The sequence below is a fragment of the Drosophila miranda genome, chromosome XR, assembly GCF_003369915.1.
Source record: "Drosophila miranda strain MSH22 chromosome XR, D.miranda_PacBio2.1, whole genome shotgun sequence".
Lineage (NCBI taxonomy): Eukaryota > Metazoa > Arthropoda > Insecta > Diptera > Drosophilidae > Drosophila > Drosophila miranda.
In genome coordinates this window covers 25,989,630-26,008,958 of record NC_046674.1, presented here as the reverse complement: position 1 = coordinate 26,008,958, position 19,329 = coordinate 25,989,630, and the positions used below count along the sequence as shown (strand labels likewise).

The window sequence follows — 19,329 nt, the reverse complement described above, 5'->3', positions numbered from 1 at the left end:
ATCACATTGTCCCCGATGCTCTTTCCCGATTACATGAACCTGAAGTATCCGCAGTAGTGATGAGTCCTGTGATAGATCTCGAATCCGATGCCTTTCAGGATGAGAGCTACCAACAGTTAAAAGAACAGTATCAGAAAAATTCCTCTCAACTGCCCGATCTGAAGATTATCGACCAATTTCTGTACATTCGAACCGAACACGCAGTTGGAAAGGCGGAGCAAGACAGTCGAACTTGGAAGTTATGGGTTCCCGAGCGATTGAAGACCGACGTTCTTAAACAAGCTCATGACAATCCTACTTCAGCGCATGCCGGCATGCAAAAGACCATAGAAAAAGTTCGAAGAAGTCTGTTTTGGCCCGGCTTAGCTAAAGATGTTCGAGAGTATATTCGTAGTTGTGAGGTGTGCAAAGCATGCAAAGCTCCTCTGCGGCCACCCATGGGAAACCACATACCAACTTGTCGACCATTTCAACGATTATACATAGATCTGCTTGGACCTTATCCACGCAGCAAAAATGGACATGTTGGTTTGCTAATTGTCTTAGATCACTTCAGTAAATACCATTGGCTACACCCCCTGAAGAAATTTACTTCCGTAGTAATCCAAGAATTTCTGCTAAAGCATATCTTTCATGCATATGGGGTGCCTGAAACTATTGTTAGCGACAATGGAAAACAATTCAAAGCTACAGAATTCAACGCATTCTTGACACAGCTGGGAATTAAACATATGTACACGGCACTATACTCTCCCCAAAGTAATGCGGCGGAACGAGTAAATCGTTCATTGTTAGCTGCCGTGCGAGCATATCTTCAGCAGGATCAGACATACTGGGATCAGCATCTCTCAAGTATATCTTGTTCGCTGCGATCGTCACTACATCAGTCCTTAGGTTGTTCACCATATCGAGCCCTGTTTGGCTTAGATATGCTCACTCATGGGACGGATTATAAGCTTCTGAAGGATTTAGACTTGCTGGAAGAACCCGTTGTCCCGGTAGCTAGGTCAGACAATTTAGCTCTAATTCGAAAAGATATACAGGGCAATATTAAGAAAGCGTATGAGCGCAACGTTGCTCAATACAATTTACGAGCCAAGCCTGTGTCGTTCCGAGAAGGTCAGGAAGTATTTCACCGAAATTTTTCCTTGAGCAAATTCACGCAAAATTTTAATGCCAAATTGGCTCCTAAATTTCTGAAATGTCGCGTGCGGATAAAACTGGGTAATTGTTTCTACCTCCTGGAAAATCTGCATGGCCGAGAAATAGGAACCTTTCATGCGAAAGACATTCGATCCTGATTCCCGCTAATATTCCGTCTAACGGTGGCATATTATCGGGTGGTGTAACGGTTGCGGTTGGACAATACCGATTCAAAATAGGTTATCGCTATGGTGCTCGGATATCGCATGCAATAACCTTGGGCCAATTATCGCTGCAGGGCATAGTATAGTTGGGGTGGGTGCAAGCAAGCTCGAGGTAGGGAACAGCTGAGCTGAGCGGCCGTAAGTGCTGTGCAGCGCATCGCAACGGAGCTTTCGAAGCCGAGCTTTAAGATCGGTAAGCTCTTATTTAAGCAGTGCAAAAGCACCAGAACGTTCTCTTTCGAAAATTTGAATCTGTGCAGCCGGCGGCTATCTCCGCGTCGGTAGCAAATATATAACTAAATCGACCACGTGTAAGCCCAAAAGAAAAGAAAAGTAACCCAAATAAGTGCCACAAAGACAAACCGAAAAGAAATAAAACGGAACGGGGAAAATCCCACACGGTGGGCGCGCCGCAAAAATCGGTCGAAAATTAATAATCGTGCGCCGAGAAAACTGGCAAGAAACTACCCTGGCGAAAAGTGCATATTTGCCTCGCCTCGCCAGCAAGTGTTGTTCTTGTTGCAAACCCGTGCGTCCCGCAGCTCTGCCAGGCGAACCCAACGCTCGTGTCTCCGTGGAAAAGTCCGAAAAACTGGTATGTTAAAGTGCCCTGTAGGGAAAATTTAGATTTTTTTCTTAGCCCTCGTGGTTTTGGTTCTGTTTCGCCCATAGGGCCCTGGCCCGAGCGGTAGCCACCCGGCTCTCCCCAAAGTTCTGCCCCACCCACACCAAACTCCCACCCTTGACGGGAGTACTCTTCGGAGTCGACCTTGGTGTGGGGCCGAGATTTTTTTCCCTTTTGGAGTCGTTGAAGCATCCACCTGCCCGGCGACATAACCTCCACCGGCCATCACCCTTGCGCCATATCTAACGTACGCGCATAGAGGGCATAAAGATCCTGTCTTCGCCTGTCTTCGTCAAAATCTAAATCGCATGCGCAGCGGCCAGCTGCTGCTGATAAGAGAGCGCAACGCTTGCGTTCCACACGCTCGAAGCTTTTCGGTCTCTTCGGTGCCATTCTGCTAAGCTTGCCTTGCTCGCATTCCCTGCATTCTTTTAATGCATGGAAACGTAGCCAAGCTATACACTAACCAACATAGAAAAAAACATCTCCTCAACCCAGAAAAAAAAAAAAATAAATTTATAATGTTTAATTAAATTTCGTTTTGGCTCACCATTGCTGATCGCTGGTATGACCCCCGCTGCTTTTGAAAATTTTTTTTTGATTTTTATTTTTTTTTCCTTTATACATACCTAATTTACTTATTTCGAATATCCTATATTATATTCCTATCTTTTTTATTTATACTCCACCGTTTATATATACCTATATCTATAAAATTTTGTTTCTCCTTAGGGATTAAGCCTCCTATTTTTTTTTCATTCCACTAAAATTTTTTTTTGAGTTGCCTGCTGATTGTAGTTTAATACTTGTGTTATTTTTGGAAGTGAAACTTGGTTTGCTAGTTTTTGATTGAAGCAACATGTCTATGATGAAGTACAACGAAATATATTGAATTTTATTAGCAATGAACATGGAGTAGACTTATAATTTCCAAGGGACAGGGTGAACAGCAACAACTGCTCCTCAAAGCTCACTGCCAAGGGAACGGTGTAGGCCGGTCACGCAAGTTGCTCGCTGAGACTGCAGAACAGACGTTCCACGTCTTGAGGCACATATTTCTAAAGTGGAGCAAAGGTTTGTAAAGTAAAGTGTGTTTTTTATTATAATATGATCATACACTTACCTTCTTTGTTTGAACAAACAAATTGTCTTGGGGCTCGTTGGTAGTCAACTGCAGAAGTCGCTGTGCACAAAATCGTAGCTTGCTGTCATTTACCTCCATTGCCTTGGTAGCCGGTCAACTGTATTCGGATACAGTTATTTCTTTCGAGCTACTTTTAACTGCTTTCGAATTCGATTTCAGACCGGGGAATGACCCGGGCAACACACGCGAATTTGAAACACGTGCAGCGCATCTTGCAATGGTTGCCATCAGTTCAATGCGAACATCTGTGTGCGGCAGTCTGGCAACCTTCCGGTTTGCTTACGTTTGGCATCCCCAAAACCGGCGGTGCGTCAAATTGTTGTGAGTGTAAGTGGGAAGCACAGTAGAGCGTCGAAAATAATTGCTGAACCAGTGTGATTTGTAAAAGTTAAAAGCCTGTTTACACAACACATTGCAACCTTGAACGATTAACGAAAGTTGTATATTGGAAGAAACAATATGTTTGAACGTATGCGCATAGTATTTAACGCTGCCACTTTTTTTGTTAAGCAACGGTACAACAAATTTTCGGAAAATTAAATCTTTCGTTTTCAGATGAATCCATGATGATTTCTGATGAAATATTATTAAATATAAAACCTCACGTTATTACCAATGCGGACCGATGTGACTTTCCAGAATTTTCTAAGCCAGTGGCTCATGGGGGCTTCAGCTTATCGCCATATGGAATATTTGAGAACAATGCAAATCGATTGCGCTACGTAGTCGTTCCAGAAATGAACAAATTCCAAGTGCACCTGGGGGACTCTCAGCCGAGTCCTCCGCGAAGTTTACTCTTATCGCAGCCAGGCTTGGAAAACATACTATTGTACATTGAGAGCACTGGGACATCCCATCTAAGCGCCAAACTGAATGTGGAAGTCAGTTACGACATTGTGTGCACCACCGAAGTTCTTGAACTAATCTTGAGGACTCCCTACGAAATGAAGGAGAACTGGAGCCTCGCCGTGACCAAGTATCGAAACACGATTTACATCAGCCCCGTGTTTCTTGAGGGTCTAAAAACTTCTCCCATGAAGGAACTGAATGCTGATTGGCTCGCAAAGCTTCGTAGGCACTTCCTATCCGGTAGGGCATTGGATTAAACATCCAACATTACCATTTAGTATTTTTTTTTGTCAGAGAATGCAAATGCAATGCCGACACCATGCGACCCAATGGAACCGACTGGACAATACCACGGAGTGTTTTCCTTCAGCATAAATGGCACACGTTTTATTTTCGATTCACCAGTTCTGGCCGAAGGTTTTAGGACAGGAAGTGACAGGAAGTAAGTACGGGGCCTTGAATGTACATTTAAAATCGGTATAAATTTGCTCTTATTCGCCTGCTAGTTCAAATGATGTCTTTACGGAGCTGCAGTTTTGCCCAGACAGTATGAGCGTGGATGAATGGGCTACGCACAACCGTTGCGACGCCCTCAAGTGGTGGTCCAAGTGCTTTCTGGTGGGCATCGAAAACATTTACGTTGCTAATGTTAACCGCCACATCATCGCGCACACCATTAACACGCTATCTGTGCACCAACTTTTGAAGGACTGCGTTAGTACATATATACAATATACTCCGATTGAAATAACACTTTAATTTGTTTGCGCAGGAAAAAGCCTGGTCACCGCAGGTCTGTGTCAATTTCCTGGTGCGGCTGGTGGACCAGATTCGCAGCTTTATGTCGGTAGTCGACTGCCCCAAGACCGTGTATCTGATGAAGTTTGATGCTAGCCAGGGGGAGATCTCGTACACATCGTATCTTGGCAGGAACCTGTTCACCTTCATTCCCGATTGGTTTCGCATCATGTTGGACTTGCGCATGGAGGACCTAACCCCCACAACATTTCATAAGAATTAAAGAAAATAATTTTTCATTTCATTGTTGAGTAGATAAATGAAGTTTTAAGTTTATTGTGACATCTTCATGGGGTTGGATTTGTGTTCATCTGCGTTATCATCATCACTACTATATATAATTTAATACAATTTTTGTCCCATCAAGAATTTGAAGAGAATGCATTCGACTTTTACAAAAATATGGAAATGCTAGTTACAACGCCACTACACCACATTAACGACGCAGTTAGCAGTAAGAGTTAAGATTAGAGCCTGGAGCTTAGAGCTCGGTCTTCTTGGGCCTTCCGTCACGGTCGAAGCTTTTCAGTTCTGTGGTCGTCTCCTTGGCAATGTATTTGATGAAATCATCGACCTCGCGACCCCCGTTGTAGCTTACGGGCTTATTCTTCGAGTCCTTGGGGAGCCAGAAGAGTGTGGGGAATCCACGCACATTGAACTCTGGTGGCACATCGTTGGCCGTGGCATCCATTTTGACAATGACCACATCCTCGTCTTGCAGTTTCTCGGCCAGCTCCTCGTAGATGGGAGTCAGCTTCTTGCAGTGGCCGCACCATGGGGCATAAAACACAATGAGCGTGTCCTTGCCGTTGTTGATCACCAGATCGTCAAAGTTCTTGGCTACAGCCACCTTGACCGGAGTATCGTTCGACTATGGGACGGGCTCGCTCTTGACATATGGCTCCAGTTCGTCGGCCAGCAGCTTCTCAACAAAATCTTGTAGGTTCTCCTCGGAGAACTCATCCTTCAGAGAGTACTTGAGATTCTTGGCATCACGGGCCAAAACGATGGGCTTGTCACCAACAAAATCGTAGCCGTATTCGTTCAATTCGTGCTGGAAGTCGTCCTTGGAGCTGATGGCAAAGCTAATTTGGCCGGCAAATTCCTTGGCCACCTTCAGGACACGGTTGCGCCAGTAGTTGGTGCCCTTGGGATTCTTCTGGTAGTCGACGCTGTAGTAGGCGGTGATCAGGGGGTTCTGCAAGTCCCGCGAAGTGTCCTGGGTACGATGACCAACCAAGCCATGGCTGCAGAGATTGAACGAACGTAAATTAAGAGTGTGCTTGGGGGAGGATATAGAAAAGAGATCACTTACTAATTCTCCTTGATGAAGGTGGTCAGGTCGGACTCAGTGCTTCCCTCAAACCTGACTGTGGAAGCCTCAAACTTGTTGCTCAAATGTGGAGCACGGATCAGCACAATCTTATCGCTGTACGGAAGACAAGAGCCATCGAATACTTTGGTTATTTGTGACAAGGGACAAAACTTAATAGCTATTTTTTATTGCCTAAGGCGTAACAAATTGTATAAAGTATAATAAACGCATTTGCAGTCTTGAGATGGCATAATCTCGAAAGGAAACGAAATTGGACAAACGGATGGATATTTCGAATGTATAAACATACATTTCGGATGCTTTTCCGATGCCGATGTGTTTTTACTTTGGAGGATCTATTGCGTCGATGTTTCGGTCGCCGGTGTTTGCGTCCATTGAGCATCCATTCGGATTTCAAAATGTCACACACGTTCGGACGCCTGGCTGGAGCCCGGCTGAGGCACCTGACGACCAGGCGCCTGAAAGGTCTGCTGGCGTCATTCCAACGCCTCGAGAGCTCATTGATATATTTGGCTTGGATAATTGGCGATAATCATGGCGCCGGATACATCTTGGCCACCGTTGACTTCCAGTCAATTTGGTTGCAGCACGGATGATCCTTTATTTTGTCGGCCTCCCGATCCGACGTTCTCTCAAAGGGGTCTGGTTCGACCTCGTCATCGTCCCCGTTTGAATCAATGTGTTCCTTCCCTTGGTCCCGAGCCCAAGTCTACGATCTCCTCTCCTTTTTACGAACCTGTTTCTCTGCTCCCGGGTCCTGGTCTATGTCCGAAGCAAGGATAGATTCAGAATCTTCGTACACCTTCGCCCGCGTCTTCCGAATCCTCCTGTCTTTTTATCTGCGCTGAAGCAGCAACTCAGAGAAGGCATGCAGTTTGCATTGGCACCCGAATCGAGCATTATGTTCTGTCCGTTCATCTAAATTCCTTTCGCCTCTTCGTTGCTGTGGACAGCACTCCCAGACCCCTTCGGGTGCTCATATGTATCCCATCTATAGCGCCGATCCCTAAGATCGCCTTTCTGTCCGATTTCTTGTTTCCGTTTATTTTTGTGTTTACTTCGTTTCGGAATTCGAGTCGCTGTTGAGATTCCATGTCTGCTGCATCTCTGTTTACGTACACGGCCCACCAAACTCTCCCCTGAATTGGACTTCCAATGAACCGAAACTCAACGCCGCTCAATAAGGGGTTGCAGAAACAATAAATTATCAGCACTACTCAAATACTAAAACCCACACTTTTAGTTCACAATTTTCTTACTCATACTCTTAATCTCGCAAGACTCTTGCGGACTTTCCTTCATTTCAGACTCCTTTTCTCGTTGAAGCATATGCGTACGGGGAGACGCTTGGTTCGGGGACTCTGCCCTGCAGATATTCAATGTGCCCCAATGCGATTTTTCTTCAAATTCTTTCCTGAGCTTACCCGGCCCGAAGAAAGCTGGCAGCGGCCTAACATCTAACTGTCCCTGTCGCCCGCGGAAAGGTATACGCCCAGCTGGAACCAACACAAGCAAGAGCCCCAGCGATCACGCACGGTGGAGAAGCACCTCGGCCCCTCAAGAGAATATCGCATTCTTCTCTTAATTAAGAGCTGATAGCCCCTTAGATCTTGAATCAGTGAGTTCTCATTTGGGATCTCTAATCGGTGTGTGCTCTATAAGAGAGAGAGCTTGAGCTGAAAGAGCAACTTCGTAAGAAAGCTCTTGAGCGATGGAGAGACTCAAGCTGCGATCGATTGCATATCTGTGTTCGCCATGTTGCAGACTCATGGAATTGCAGCATGTTGGCCAGATGAATTAAATGCATTTAATGTAATTATGTATATGTAGATAAAAAAGCAGCTGATGAGCATAAAATTACAAAGTTTTGGTCTGAATTGTGAAGTTTTTACAATTTTAAATTAGTAAATTGGCTATATTGATGGCTATAATAAAACAATCCATACATGTACAATAAACGTTACTTTTTGGGCTCCTTTAAAAAGTGCAGCAGCTCTGTTTGGAAGTTGGTTTGGCCTTGGCTGCTCGCAGTTCGCTGGAGTATCTCTCGCTTTGTGTCCTGGGGCTCATTCTGTAATATCTGCTGCTCCTTCTGGACTTCAAGGATTTTCCGAACTACCTCCTCCAGATTTTCCAGTTTAATCTGCTTTGGTGCGTCGCCTTGGTTACAGAAATACTACTAGAGCCGTAGTTGGATCTGTAGTTGAATCGATATTAACGGAATTATTTCGGGACCCCCGGAAATCCGCAGTGTTATCATGCCAAATGTTTATACCGAGATTTTCAAGATATGCAGTCCATTTCGACTTGCGTGTGTTGTACCAAACGACTATCTGGAAGTCGCAGCATTACCGTTTCGTCGTCTAACACCCGTTTCCGACCGGCCTTATGAACGGGGCGCTGATCACCCTCGACGATACTGTCCTGCTCTACAATGCCCTTGACCCGAGGATGGCTTTCGAGCTGCAGGACAACGCGCAAGTGCACATCACGTGTGCTGCCTTCCGCCCCGGCAGCTCCGGTACACTTGCCGTGGGATGTGCTGCAGGGTTATGCATTTGGGAAAATAACAGCAAAATGAGTCTGCTGAGTGTCCTGGGACACAAATACGTGACGTCCTTGAGCTGGAACAAGAATGAAACGCACCTGGTGAGTGCGGCAGTTGGCACCCACCACATAGTCCTCTGGGATATGGACTCAATAAGCATCGTCTTGCCACAGCCCACAGGACCGGAGAGGCAAATCGGCTTGGCCGCTGCGACGCCGAGGGCAATGCTCCGCAGATTTACAACCGTCGAATCCACCTTTACAATGCGATCGTAGCAGCCGTCAGTGCTGGCATAGAATTCCTGATTCTTCTTGTTGAATGTCGGCAAGAGTACGCCCCCAATGTTGGTCACACTCTGGTTGGGGCTCAGGCTCAGGCTCAGCATCTGTTCAGGCGTTTCGTCTTCGGGAGAATAGCAGCAGCCCTCGGCCTGCCTGGCTACGGCCTAAGACTGTTCCTTCTCGCGTTCAAATCGGAGCTGTGCTTCTGTGGATATCTTGGCATTTTGGGCATTCAGCTGTGTTGGGCTCATATTCGTGAGCATGGCCATGATGTAGTTGCAGTAGAGTTGTATCATCGGGCAGGGGGTCTCGAGGTGCGATTAGGTGCCAATGAAGCCGGACCAGTCCCACAACTCACGGAAGTAGGACGTGTCACTTTTCAGCAACTGGTAGCAACATTTCAAGAGCTTTCATCTAACTTTTGGCTGGCCTTTGCGTTCTTTGCCCTTTTGCTGGGGACACTGCTGGAATTACTTTGGCTTTTCTCGAACGGTGCTGGCTTGTTGTGGAAGTAGCTCTTTGCGAACCTATACGGATGTCAGAGGGAATGTGTGCTTTTGAGACTGGTCATCCGATACAGGGACCTCTACTCACCTCTGCGCATCCACAGAGAAGTCCATTAGCTTTGACAGGGCGATGCACTCCTTATGATATTGATGGATATCGTCTCCAGCCGAGTCCCATCGCAGGGCCATGCTAAGGAGCAGCAACAGCTCAAAGCTCACTGCCAAGGGAACGGTGTAGGCCGGTCACGCAAGTTGCTCGCTGAGACTGCAGAACAGACGTTCCACGTCTTGAGGCACATATTTCTAAAGTGGAGCAAAGGTTTGTAAAGTAAAGTGTATTTTTTATTAAAATATGATCATACACTTACCTTCTTTGTTTGAACAAACAAATTGTCTTGGGGCTCGTTGGTAGTCAACTGCAGAAGTCGCTGTGCACAAAATCGTAGCTTGCTGTCATTTACCTCCATTGCCTTGGTAGCCGGTCAACTGTATTCGGATACAGTTATTTCTTTCGAGCTACTTTTAACTGCTTTCGAATTCGATTTCAGACCGGGGAATGACCCGGCCAACACACGCGAACTTGAAACACGTGCAGCGCATCTTGCAATGGTTGCCACACAGTTCAATGCGAACATCTGTGTGCGGCAGTCTGGCAACCTTCCGGTTTGCTTACGTTTGGCATCCCCAAAACCGGCGGTGCGTCAAATTAGTGATGTAAATTTGAATGAAATCATCGATGTCGATGTCCATCGATGTTGTCAAAATCAAACATCGATGTTGGATTGATACATCGGATTTATTCTTCGATGCATCGATGTATGACCGATGTTTCAAAACTTTCCCATTTGATTATAAAACCGAATATTCAACAAAGGAAAAATTAAACTTGAGCTTTCATAGCAGTCTTTTACATATCATAGGACTAAACGAAACAATATTTAACATAAAAGAAATGATTATGCTTTCATAGCAGTCTTTTACATATCACTGTAGATATCATCAGAGATAACTAATATTTCAAATAAGTACTATTTGTCAATGCTTTGCAAAAACCAAAATGCGGCTTAGTCGCACAGGTGAAAGTCTATTACGTTTTCGACTTAATATGTTAGCAGCCGCTGAGTACACCCGTTCAAAATACACCCAGAAGATGCCATTAACGTCAAAAATTGCATTGCAATTTTGTATAAATTAGGATAGGTACTTTTCATACCGTCCCAAAAACACGCAGGATTGCTTTCAAATGAGGCAGGCATTGCTGTGTTTGCTGCTTACAAATTTGAAATTAATTGATCGATGTTTTGCAAAACATCGATACATCACTCAACATCGGTAGCAGCAAAAACATCGGAAAACATCAGTAAACATCGGCAGAAAAACATCGATGCTCGATGCATCGATGTTTTTTTACATCACTACGTCAAATTGTTGTGAGTGTAAGTGGGAAGCACAGTAGAGCGTCGAAAATAATTGCTGAACCAGTGTGTAAAAGTTAAAAGCCTGTTTACACAACACATTGAAACCTTGAACGATTAACGAAAGTTGTATATTGGAAGAAACAATATGTTTGAACGTATGCGCATAGTATTTAACGCTGCCACTTTTTTTGTTAAGCAACGGTACAACCAATTTTCGGAAAATTAAATCTTTCGTTTTCAGATGAATCCATGATGATTTCTGATGAAATATTATTAAATATAAAACCTCACGTTATTACCAATGCGGACCGATGTGACTTTCCAGAATTTTCTAAGCCAGTGGCTCATGGGGGCTTCAGCTTATCGCCACATGGAATATTTGAGAACAATGCAAATCGATTGCGCTACGTAGTCGTTCCAGAAATGAACAAATTCCAAGTGCACCTGGGGGACTCTCAGCCGAGTCCTCCGCGAAGTTTACTCTTATCGCAGCCAGGCTTGGAAAACATACTATTGTACATTGAGAGCACTGGGACATCCCATCTAAGCGCCAAACTGAATGTGGAAGTCAGTTACGACATTGTGTGCACCACCGAAGTTCTTGAACTAATCTTGAGGACTCCCTACGAAATGAAGGAGAACTGGAGCCTCGCCGTGACCAAGTATCGAAACACGATTTACATCAGCCCCGTGTTTCTTGAGGGTCTAAAAACTTCTCCCATGAAGGAACTGAATGCTGATTGGCTCGCAAAGCGTCGTAGGCACTTCCTATCCGGTAGGGCATTGGATTAAACATCCAACATTACCATTTAGTATTTTTTTTTGTCAGAGAATCCAAATGCAATGCGACCCAATGGAACCGACTGGACAATACCACGGAGTGTTTTCCTTCAGCATAAATGGCACACGTTTTATTTTCGATTCACCAGTTCTGGCCGAAGGTTTTAGGACAGGAAGTGACAGGAAGTAAGTACGGGGCCTTGAATGTACATTTAAAATCGGTATAAATTTGCTCTTATTCGCCTGCTAGTTCAAATGATGTCTTTACGGAGCTGCAGTTTTGCCCAGACAGTATGAGCGTGGATGAATGGGCTACGCACAACCGTTGCGACGCCCTCAAGTGGTGGTCCAAGTGCTTTCTGGTGGGCATCGAAAACATTTACGTTGCTAATGTTAACCGCCACATCATCGCGCACACCACTAACACGCTATCTGTGCACCAACTTTTGAAGGACTGCGTTAGTACATATATACAATATACTCCGATTGAAATAACACTTTAATTTGTTTGCGCAGGAAAAAGCCTGGTCACCGCAGGTCTGTGTCAATTTCCTGGTGCGGCTGGTGGACCAGATTCGCAGCTTTATGTCGGTAGTCGACTGCCCCAAGACCGTGTATCTGATGAAGTTTGATGCTAGCCAGGGGGAGATCTCGTACACATCGTATCTTGGCAGGAACCTGTTCACCTTCATTCCCGATTGGTTTCGCATCATGTTGGACTTGCGCATGGAGGACCTAACCCCCACAACATTTCATAAGAATTAAAGAAAATAATTTTTCATTTCATTGTTGAGTAGATAAATGAAGTTTTAAGTTTATTGTGACATCTTCATGGGGTTGGATTTGTGTTCATCTGCGTTATCATCATCACTACTATATATAATTTAATACAATTTTTGTCCCATCAAGAATTTGAAGAGAATGCATTCGACTTTTACAAAAATATGGAAATGCTAGTTACAACGCCACTACACCACATTAACGACGCAGTTAGCAGTAAGAGTTAAGATTAGAGCCTGGAGCTTAGAGCTCGGTCTTCTTGGGCCTTCCGTCACGGTCGAAGCTTTTCAGTTCTGTGGTCGTCTCCTTGGCAATGTATTTGATGAAATCATCGACCTCGCGACCCCCGTTGTAGCTTACGGGCTTATTCTTCGAGTCCTTGGGGAGCCAGAAGAGTGTGGGGAATCCACGCACATTGAACTCTGGTGGCACATCGTTGGCCGTGGCATCCATTTTGACAATGACCACATCCTCGTCTTGCAGTTTCTCGGCCAGCTCCTCGTAGATGGGAGTCAGCTTCTTGCAGTGGCCGCACCATGGGGCATAAAACACAATGAGCGTGTCCTTGCCGTTGTTGATCACCAGATCGTCAAAGTTCTTGGCTACAGCCACCTTGACCGGAGTATCGTTCGACTATGGGACGGGCTCGCTCTTGACATATGGCTCCAGTTCGTCGGCCAGCAGCTTCTCAACAAAATCTTGTAGGTTCTCCTCGGAGAACTCATCCTTCAGAGAGTACTTGAGATTCTTGGCATCACGGGCCAAAACGATGGGCTTGTCACCAACAAAATCGTAGCCGTATTCGTTCAATTCGTGCTGGAAGTCGTCCTTGGAGCTGATGGCAAAGCTAATTTGGCCGGCAAATTCCTTGGCCACCTTCAGGACACGGTTGCGCCAGTAGTTGGTGCCCTTGGGATTCTTCTGGTAGTCGACGCTGTAGTAGGCGGTGATCAGGGGGTTCTGCAAGTCCCGCGAAGTGTCCTGGGTACGATGACCAACCAAGCCATGGCTGCAGAGATTGAACGAACGTAAATTAAGAGTGTGCTTGGGGGGAGGATATAGAAAAGAGATCACTTACTAATTCTCCTTGATGAAGGTGGTCAGGTCGGACTCAGTGCTTCCCTCAAACCTGACTGTGGAAGCCTCAAACTTGTTGCTCAAATGTGGAGCACGGATCAGCACAATCTTATCGCTGTACGGAAGACAAGAGCCATCGAATACTTTGGTTATTTGTGACAAGGGACAAAACTTAATAGCTATTTTTTATTGCCTGAGGCGTAACAAATTGTATAAAGTATAATAAACGCATTTGCAGTCTTGAGATGGCATAATCTCGAAAGGAAACGAAATTGGACAAACGGATGGATATTTCGAATGTATAAACATACATTTCGGATGCTTTTCCGATGCCGATGTGTTTTTACTTTGGAGGATCTATTGCGTCGATGTTTCGGTCGCCGGTGTTTGCGTCCATTGAGCATCCATTCGGATTTCAAAATGTCACACACGTTCGGACGCCTGGCTGGAGCCCGGCTGAGGCACCTGACGACCAGGCGCCTGAAAGGTCTGCTGGCGTCATTCCAACGCCTCGAGAGCTCATTGATATATTTGGCTTGGATAATTGGCGATAATCATGGCGCCGGATACATCTTGGCCACCGTTGACTTCCAGTCAATTTGGTTGCAGCACGGATGATCCTTTATTTTGTCGGCCTCCCGATCCGACGTTCTCTCAAAGGGGTCTGGTTCGACCTCGTCATCGTCCCCGTTTGAATCAATGTGTTCCTTCCCTTGGTCCCGAGCCCAAGTCTACGATCTCCTCTCCTTTTTACGAACCTGTTTTTCTGTGCTCCCGGGTCCTGGTCTATGTCCGAAGCAAGGATAGATTCAGAATCTTCGTACACCTTCGCCCGCGTCTTCCGAATCCTCCTGTCTTTTTATCTGCGCTGAAGCAGCAACTCAGAGAAGGCATGCAGTTTGCATTGGCACCCGAATCGAGCATTATGTTCTGTCCGTTCATCTAAATTCCTTTCGCCTCTTCGTTGCTGTGGACAGCACTCCCAGACCCCTTCGGGTGCTCATATGTATCCCATCTATAGCGCCGATCCCTAAGATCGCCTTTCTGTCCGATTTCTTGTTTCCGTTTATTTTTGTGTTTACTTCGTTTCGGAATTCGAGTCGCTGTTGAGATTACATGTCTGCTGCATCTCTGTTTACGTACACGGCCCACCAAACTCTCCCCTGAATTGGACTTCCAATGAACCGAAACTCAACGCCGCTCAATAAGGGGTTGCAGAAACAATAAATTATCAGCACTACTCAAATACTAAAACCCACACTTTTAGTTCACAATTTTCTTACTCATACTCTTAATCTCGCAAGACTCTTGCGGACTTTCCTTCATTTCAGACTCCTTTTCTCGTTGAAGCATATGCGTACGGGGAGACGCTTGGTTCGGGGACTCTGCCCTGCAGATATTCAATGTGCCCCAATGCGATTTTTCTTCAAATTCTTTCCTGAGCTTACCCGGCCCGAAGAAAGCTGGCAGCGGCCTAACATCTAACTGTCCCTGTCGCCCGCGGAAAGGTATACGCCCAGCTGGAACCAACACAAGCAAGAGCCCCAGCGATCACGCACGGTGGAGAAGCACCTCGGCCCCTCAAGAGAATATCGCATTCTTCTCTTAATTAAGAGCTGATAGCCCCTTAGATCTTGAATCAGTGAGTTCTCATTTGGGATCTCTAATCGGTGTGTGCTCTATAAGAGAGAGAGCTTGAGCTGAAAGAGCAACTTCGTAAGAAAGCTCTTGAGCGATGGAGAGACTCAAGCTGCGATCGATTGCATATCTGTGTTCGCCATGTTGCAGACTCATGGAATTGCAGCATGTTGGCCAGATGAATTAAATGCATTTAATGTAATTATGTATATGTAGATAAAAAAGCAGCTGATGAGCATAAAATTACAAAGTTTTGGTCTGAATTGTGAAGTTTTTACAATTTTAAATTAGTAAATTGGCTATATTGATGGCTATAATAAACAATCCATACATGTACAATAAACGTTACTTTTTGGACTCCTTTAAAAAGTGCAGCAGCTCTGTTTGGAAGTTGGTTTGGCCTTGGCTGCTCGCAATTCGCTGGAGTATCTCTCGCTTTGTGTCCTGGGGCTCATTCTGTAATATCTGCTGCTCCTTCTGGACTTCAAGGATTTTCCGAACTACCTCCTCCAGATTTTCCAGTTTAATCTGCTTTGGTGCGTCGCCTTGGTTACAGAAATACTACTAGAGCCGTAGTTGGATCTGTAGTTGAATCGATATTAACGGAATTATTTCGGGACCCCCGGAAATCCGCAGTGTTATCATGCCAAATGTTTATACCGAGATTTTCAAGATATGCAGTCCATTTCGACTTGCGTGTGTTGTACCAAACGACTATCTGGAAGTCGCAGCATTACCGTTTCGTCGTCTAACACCCGTTTCCGACCGGCCTTATGAACGGGGCGCTGATCACCCTCGACGATACTGTCCTGCTCTACAATGCCCTTGACCCGAGGATGGCTTTCGAGCTGCAGGACAACGCGCAAGTGCACATCACGTGTGCTGCCTTCCGCCCCGGCAGCTCCGGTACACTTGCCGTGGGATGTGCTGCAGGGTTATGCATTTGGGAAAATAACAGCAAAATGAGTCTGCTGAGTGTCCTGGGACACAAATACGTGACGTCCTTGAGCTGGAACAAGAATGAAACGCACCTGGTGAGTGCGGCAGTTGGCACCCACCACATAGTCCTCTGGGATATGGACTCAATAAGCATCGTCTTGCCACAGCCCACAGGACCGGAGAGGCAAATCGGCTTGGCCGCTGCGACGCCGAGGGCAATGCTCCGCAGATTTACAACCGTCGAATCCACCTTTACAATGCGATCGTAGCAGCCGTCAGTGCTGGCATAGAATTCCTGATTCTTCTTGTTGAATGTCGGCAAGAGTACGCCCCCAATGTTGGTCACACTCTGGTTGGGGCTCAGGCTCAGGCTCAGCATCTGTTCAGGCGTTTCGTCTTCGGGAGAATAGCAGCAGCCCTCGGCCTGCCTGGCTACGGCCTAAGACTGTTCCTTCTCGCGTTCAAATCGGAGCTGTGCTTTTGTGGATATCTTGGCATTTTGGGCATTCAGCTGTGTTGGGCCCATATTCGTGAGCATGGCCATGATGTAGTTGCAGTAGAGTTGTATCATCGGGCAGGGGGTCTCGAGGTGCGATTAGGTGCCAATGAAGCCGGACCAGTCCCACAACTCACGGAAGTAGGACGTGTCACTTTGCAGCAACTGGTAGCAACATTTCAAGAGCTTTCATCTAACTTTTGGCTGGCCTTTGCGTTCTTTGCCCTTTTGCTGGGGACACTGCTGGAATTACTTTGGCTTTTCTCGAACGGTGCTGGCTTGTTGTGGAAGTAGCTCTTTGCGAACCTATACGGATGTCAGAGGGAATGTGTGCTTTTGAGACTGGTCATCCGATACAGGGACCTCTACTCACCTCTGCGCATCCACAGAGAAGTCCATTAGCTTTGACAGGGATAGCTTTGATGGATATCGTCTCCAGCCGAGTCCCATCGCAGGGCCATGCTAAGGAGCAGCAACAGCTCAAAGCTCACTGCCAAGGGAACGGTGTAGGCCGGTCACGCAAGTTGCTCGCTGAGACTGCAGAACAGACGTTCCACGTCTTGAGGCACATATTTCTAAAGTGGAGCAAAGGTTTGTAAAGTAAAGTGTATTTTTTATTAAAATATGATCATACACTTACCTTCTTTGTTTGAACAAACAAATTGTCTTGGGGCTCGTTGGTAGTCAACTGCAGAAGTCGCTGTGCACAAAATCGTAGCTTGCTGGCATTTACCTCCATTGCCTTGGTAGCCGGTCAACTGTATTCGGATACAGTTATTTCTTTCGAGCTACTTTTAACTGCTTTCGAATTCGATTTCAGACCGGGGAATGACCCGGGCAACACACGCGAACTTGAAACACGTGCAGCGCATCTTGCAATGGTTGCCACACAGTTCAATGCGAACATCTGTGTGCGGCAGTCTGGCAACCTTCCGGTTTGCTTACGTTTGGCATCCCCAAAACCGGCGGTGCGTCAAATTGTTGTGAGTGTAAGTGGGAAGCACAGTAGAGCGTCGAAAATAATTGCTGAACCAGTGTGTAAAAGTTAAAAGCCTGTTTACACAACACATTGAAACCTTGAACGATTAACGAAAGTTGTATATTGGAAGAAACATTATGTTTGAACGTATGCGCATAGTATTTAACGCTGCCACTTTTTTTGTTAAGCAACGGTACAACCAATTTTCGGAAAATTAAATCTTTCGTTTTCAGATGAATCCATGATGATTTCTGATGAAATATTATTAAATATAAAACCTCACGTTATTACCAATGCGGACCGATGTGACTTTCCAGAATTTTCTAAGCCAGTGGCTCATGGGGCTTCAGCTTATCGCCATATGGAATATTTGAGAACAATGCAAATCGATTGCGCTACGTAGTCGTTCCAGAAATGAACAAATTCCAAGTGCACCTGGGGGACTCTCAGCCGAGTCCTCCGCGAAGTTTACTCTTATCGCAGCCAGGCTTGGACAACATACTATTGTACATGGAGAGCACTGGGACATCCCATCTAAGCGCCAAACTGAATGTGGAAGTCAGTTACGACATTGTGTGCACCGCCGAAGTTCTTGAACTAATCTTGAGGACTCCCTACGAAATGAAGGAGAACTGGAGCCTCGCCGTGACCAAGTATCGAAACACGATTTACATCAGCCCCGTGTTTCTTGAGGGTCTAAAAACTTCTCCCATGAAGGAACTGAATGCTGATTGGCTCGCAAAGCTTCGTAGGCACTTCCTATCCGGTAGGGCATTGGATTAAACATCCAACATTACCATTTAGTATTTTTTTTTGTCAGAGAATGCAAATGCAATGCCGACACCATGCGACCCAATGGAACCGACTGGACAATACCACGGAGTGTTTTCCTTCAGCATAAATGGCACACGTTTTATTTTCGATTCACCAGTTCTGGCCGAAGGTTTTAGGACAGGAAGTGACAGGAAGTAAGTACGGGGCCTTGAATGTACATTTAAAATCGGTATAAATTTGCTCTTATTCGCCTGCTAGTTCAAATGATGTCTTTACGGAGCTGCAGTTTTGCCCAGACAGTATGAGCGTGGATGAATGGGCTACGCACAACCGTTGCGACGCCCTCAAGTGGTGGTCCAAGTGCTTTCTGGTGGGCATCGAAAACATTTACGTTGCTAATGTTAACCGCCACATCATCGCGCACACCATTAACACGCTATCTGTGCACCAACTTTTGAAGGACTGCGTTAGTACATATATACAATATACTCCGATTGAAATAACACTTTAATTTGTTTGCGCAGGAAAAAGCCTGGTCACCGCAGGTCTGTGTCAATTTCCTGGTGCGGCTGGTGGACCAGATTCGCAGCTTTATGTCGGTAGTCGACTGCCCCAAGACCGTGTATCTGATGAAGTTTGATGCTAGCCAGGGGGAGATCTCGTACACATCGTATCTTGGCAGGAACCTGTTCACCTTCATTCCCGATTGGTTTCGCATCATGTTGGACTTGCGCATGGAGGACCTAACCCCCACAACATTTCATAAGAATTAAAGAAAATAATTTTTCATTTCATTGTTGAGTAGATAAATGAAGTTTTAAGTTTATTGTGACATCTTCATGGGGTTGGATTTGTGTTCATCTGCGTTATCATCATCACTACTATATATAATTTAATACAATTTTTGTCCCATCAAGAATTTGAAGAGAATGCATTCGACTTTTACAAAAATATGGAAATGCTAGTTACAACGCCACTACACCACATTAACGAC

The 19,329-nt window shown here is 45.6% G+C and overlaps 3 protein-coding genes, 2 long non-coding RNA genes and 2 pseudogenes across 5 annotated transcripts; 3 read left to right on the top strand and 4 right to left on the bottom strand.

The window, feature by feature from the left end:
• Positions 1-3,495: 3,495 nt before the first annotated feature.
• Positions 3,496-5,059, top strand: LOC117186351 (protein cutoff-like). Its single transcript, XM_033387059.1, has 5 exons — positions 3,496-3,605; positions 3,692-4,225; positions 4,280-4,427; positions 4,492-4,699; positions 4,758-5,059. Exons 1-5 carry the CDS (start codon positions 3,596-3,598, stop codon positions 5,004-5,006), a joined length of 1,149 nt encoding a protein of 382 aa, XP_033242950.1. The 5' UTR covers positions 3,496-3,595; the 3' UTR covers positions 5,007-5,059.
• A 56-nt stretch (positions 5,060-5,115) lies between these two features.
• Positions 5,116-7,421, bottom strand: LOC108151044 (annotated as a pseudogene).
• A 649-nt stretch (positions 7,422-8,070) lies between these two features.
• LOC108153673 lies at positions 8,071-10,218 on the bottom strand. Its single transcript, XR_004471457.1, has 3 exons — positions 9,823-10,218; positions 9,543-9,757; positions 8,071-9,475 (listed from the first exon to the last, which is right to left on the bottom strand). It is a non-coding gene; the product is annotated as an uncharacterized LOC108153673 (long non-coding RNA).
• Positions 10,219-10,919: 701 nt separating this feature from the next.
• LOC117186352 (protein cutoff-like) lies at positions 10,920-12,470 on the top strand. The gene is made up of 5 exons (XM_033387060.1): positions 10,920-11,027; positions 11,114-11,647; positions 11,702-11,838; positions 11,903-12,110; positions 12,169-12,470. The coding sequence occupies exons 2-5, from the start codon at positions 11,606-11,608 to the stop codon at positions 12,415-12,417; spliced, it is 636 nt and encodes a 211-aa protein (XP_033242951.1). The 5' UTR covers positions 10,920-11,027; positions 11,114-11,605; the 3' UTR covers positions 12,418-12,470.
• A 178-nt stretch (positions 12,471-12,648) lies between these two features.
• On the bottom strand, positions 12,649-14,835 carry LOC117186742 (annotated as a pseudogene).
• Positions 14,836-15,393: 558 nt separating this feature from the next.
• On the bottom strand, positions 15,394-17,591 carry LOC117186371. Its single transcript, XR_004471470.1, has 3 exons — positions 17,223-17,591; positions 16,956-17,157; positions 15,394-16,888 (listed from the first exon to the last, which is right to left on the bottom strand). It is a non-coding gene; the product is annotated as an uncharacterized LOC117186371 (long non-coding RNA).
• Positions 17,592-17,906: 315 nt separating this feature from the next.
• On the top strand, positions 17,907-19,161 carry LOC117186369 (protein cutoff-like). Its single transcript, XM_033387083.1, has 4 exons — positions 17,907-18,327; positions 18,382-18,529; positions 18,594-18,801; positions 18,860-19,161. Exons 1-4 carry the CDS (start codon positions 17,976-17,978, stop codon positions 19,106-19,108), a joined length of 957 nt encoding a protein of 318 aa, XP_033242974.1. The 5' UTR covers positions 17,907-17,975; the 3' UTR covers positions 19,109-19,161.
• The last annotated feature ends 168 nt before the right edge of the window (positions 19,162-19,329 follow it).

What these genes read in the sequence shown, in the direction of transcription:
- LOC117186351 (XM_033387059.1), top strand. An exon ending in TCGTAGGCACTTCCTATCCG is followed by an intron (nt 4,226 to 4,279) that starts GTAGGGCATTGG and finishes TTTTTTTGTCAG; the next exon opens with AGAATGCAAATGCAATGCCG. An exon ending in ACCAACTTTTGAAGGACTGC is followed by an intron (nt 4,700 to 4,757) that starts GTTAGTACATAT and finishes TTGTTTGCGCAG; the next exon opens with GAAAAAGCCTGGTCACCGCA.
- LOC117186352 (XM_033387060.1), top strand. Translation starts at nt 11,606, where the DNA reads ATGCTGATTGGCTCGCAAAGCGTCGTAGGCACTTCCTATCCG. An exon ending in TCGTAGGCACTTCCTATCCG is followed by an intron (nt 11,648 to 11,701) that starts GTAGGGCATTGG and finishes TTTTTTTGTCAG; the next exon opens with AGAATCCAAATGCAATGCGA. An exon ending in ACCAACTTTTGAAGGACTGC is followed by an intron (nt 12,111 to 12,168) that starts GTTAGTACATAT and finishes TTGTTTGCGCAG; the next exon opens with GAAAAAGCCTGGTCACCGCA.
- LOC117186369 (XM_033387083.1), top strand. Translation starts at nt 17,976, where the DNA reads ATGAACAAATTCCAAGTGCACCTGGGGGACTCTCAGCCGAGTCCTCCG. An exon ending in AGGACAGGAAGTGACAGGAA is followed by an intron (nt 18,530 to 18,593) that starts GTAAGTACGGGG and finishes TTCGCCTGCTAG; the next exon opens with TTCAAATGATGTCTTTACGG. An exon ending in ACCAACTTTTGAAGGACTGC is followed by an intron (nt 18,802 to 18,859) that starts GTTAGTACATAT and finishes TTGTTTGCGCAG; the next exon opens with GAAAAAGCCTGGTCACCGCA.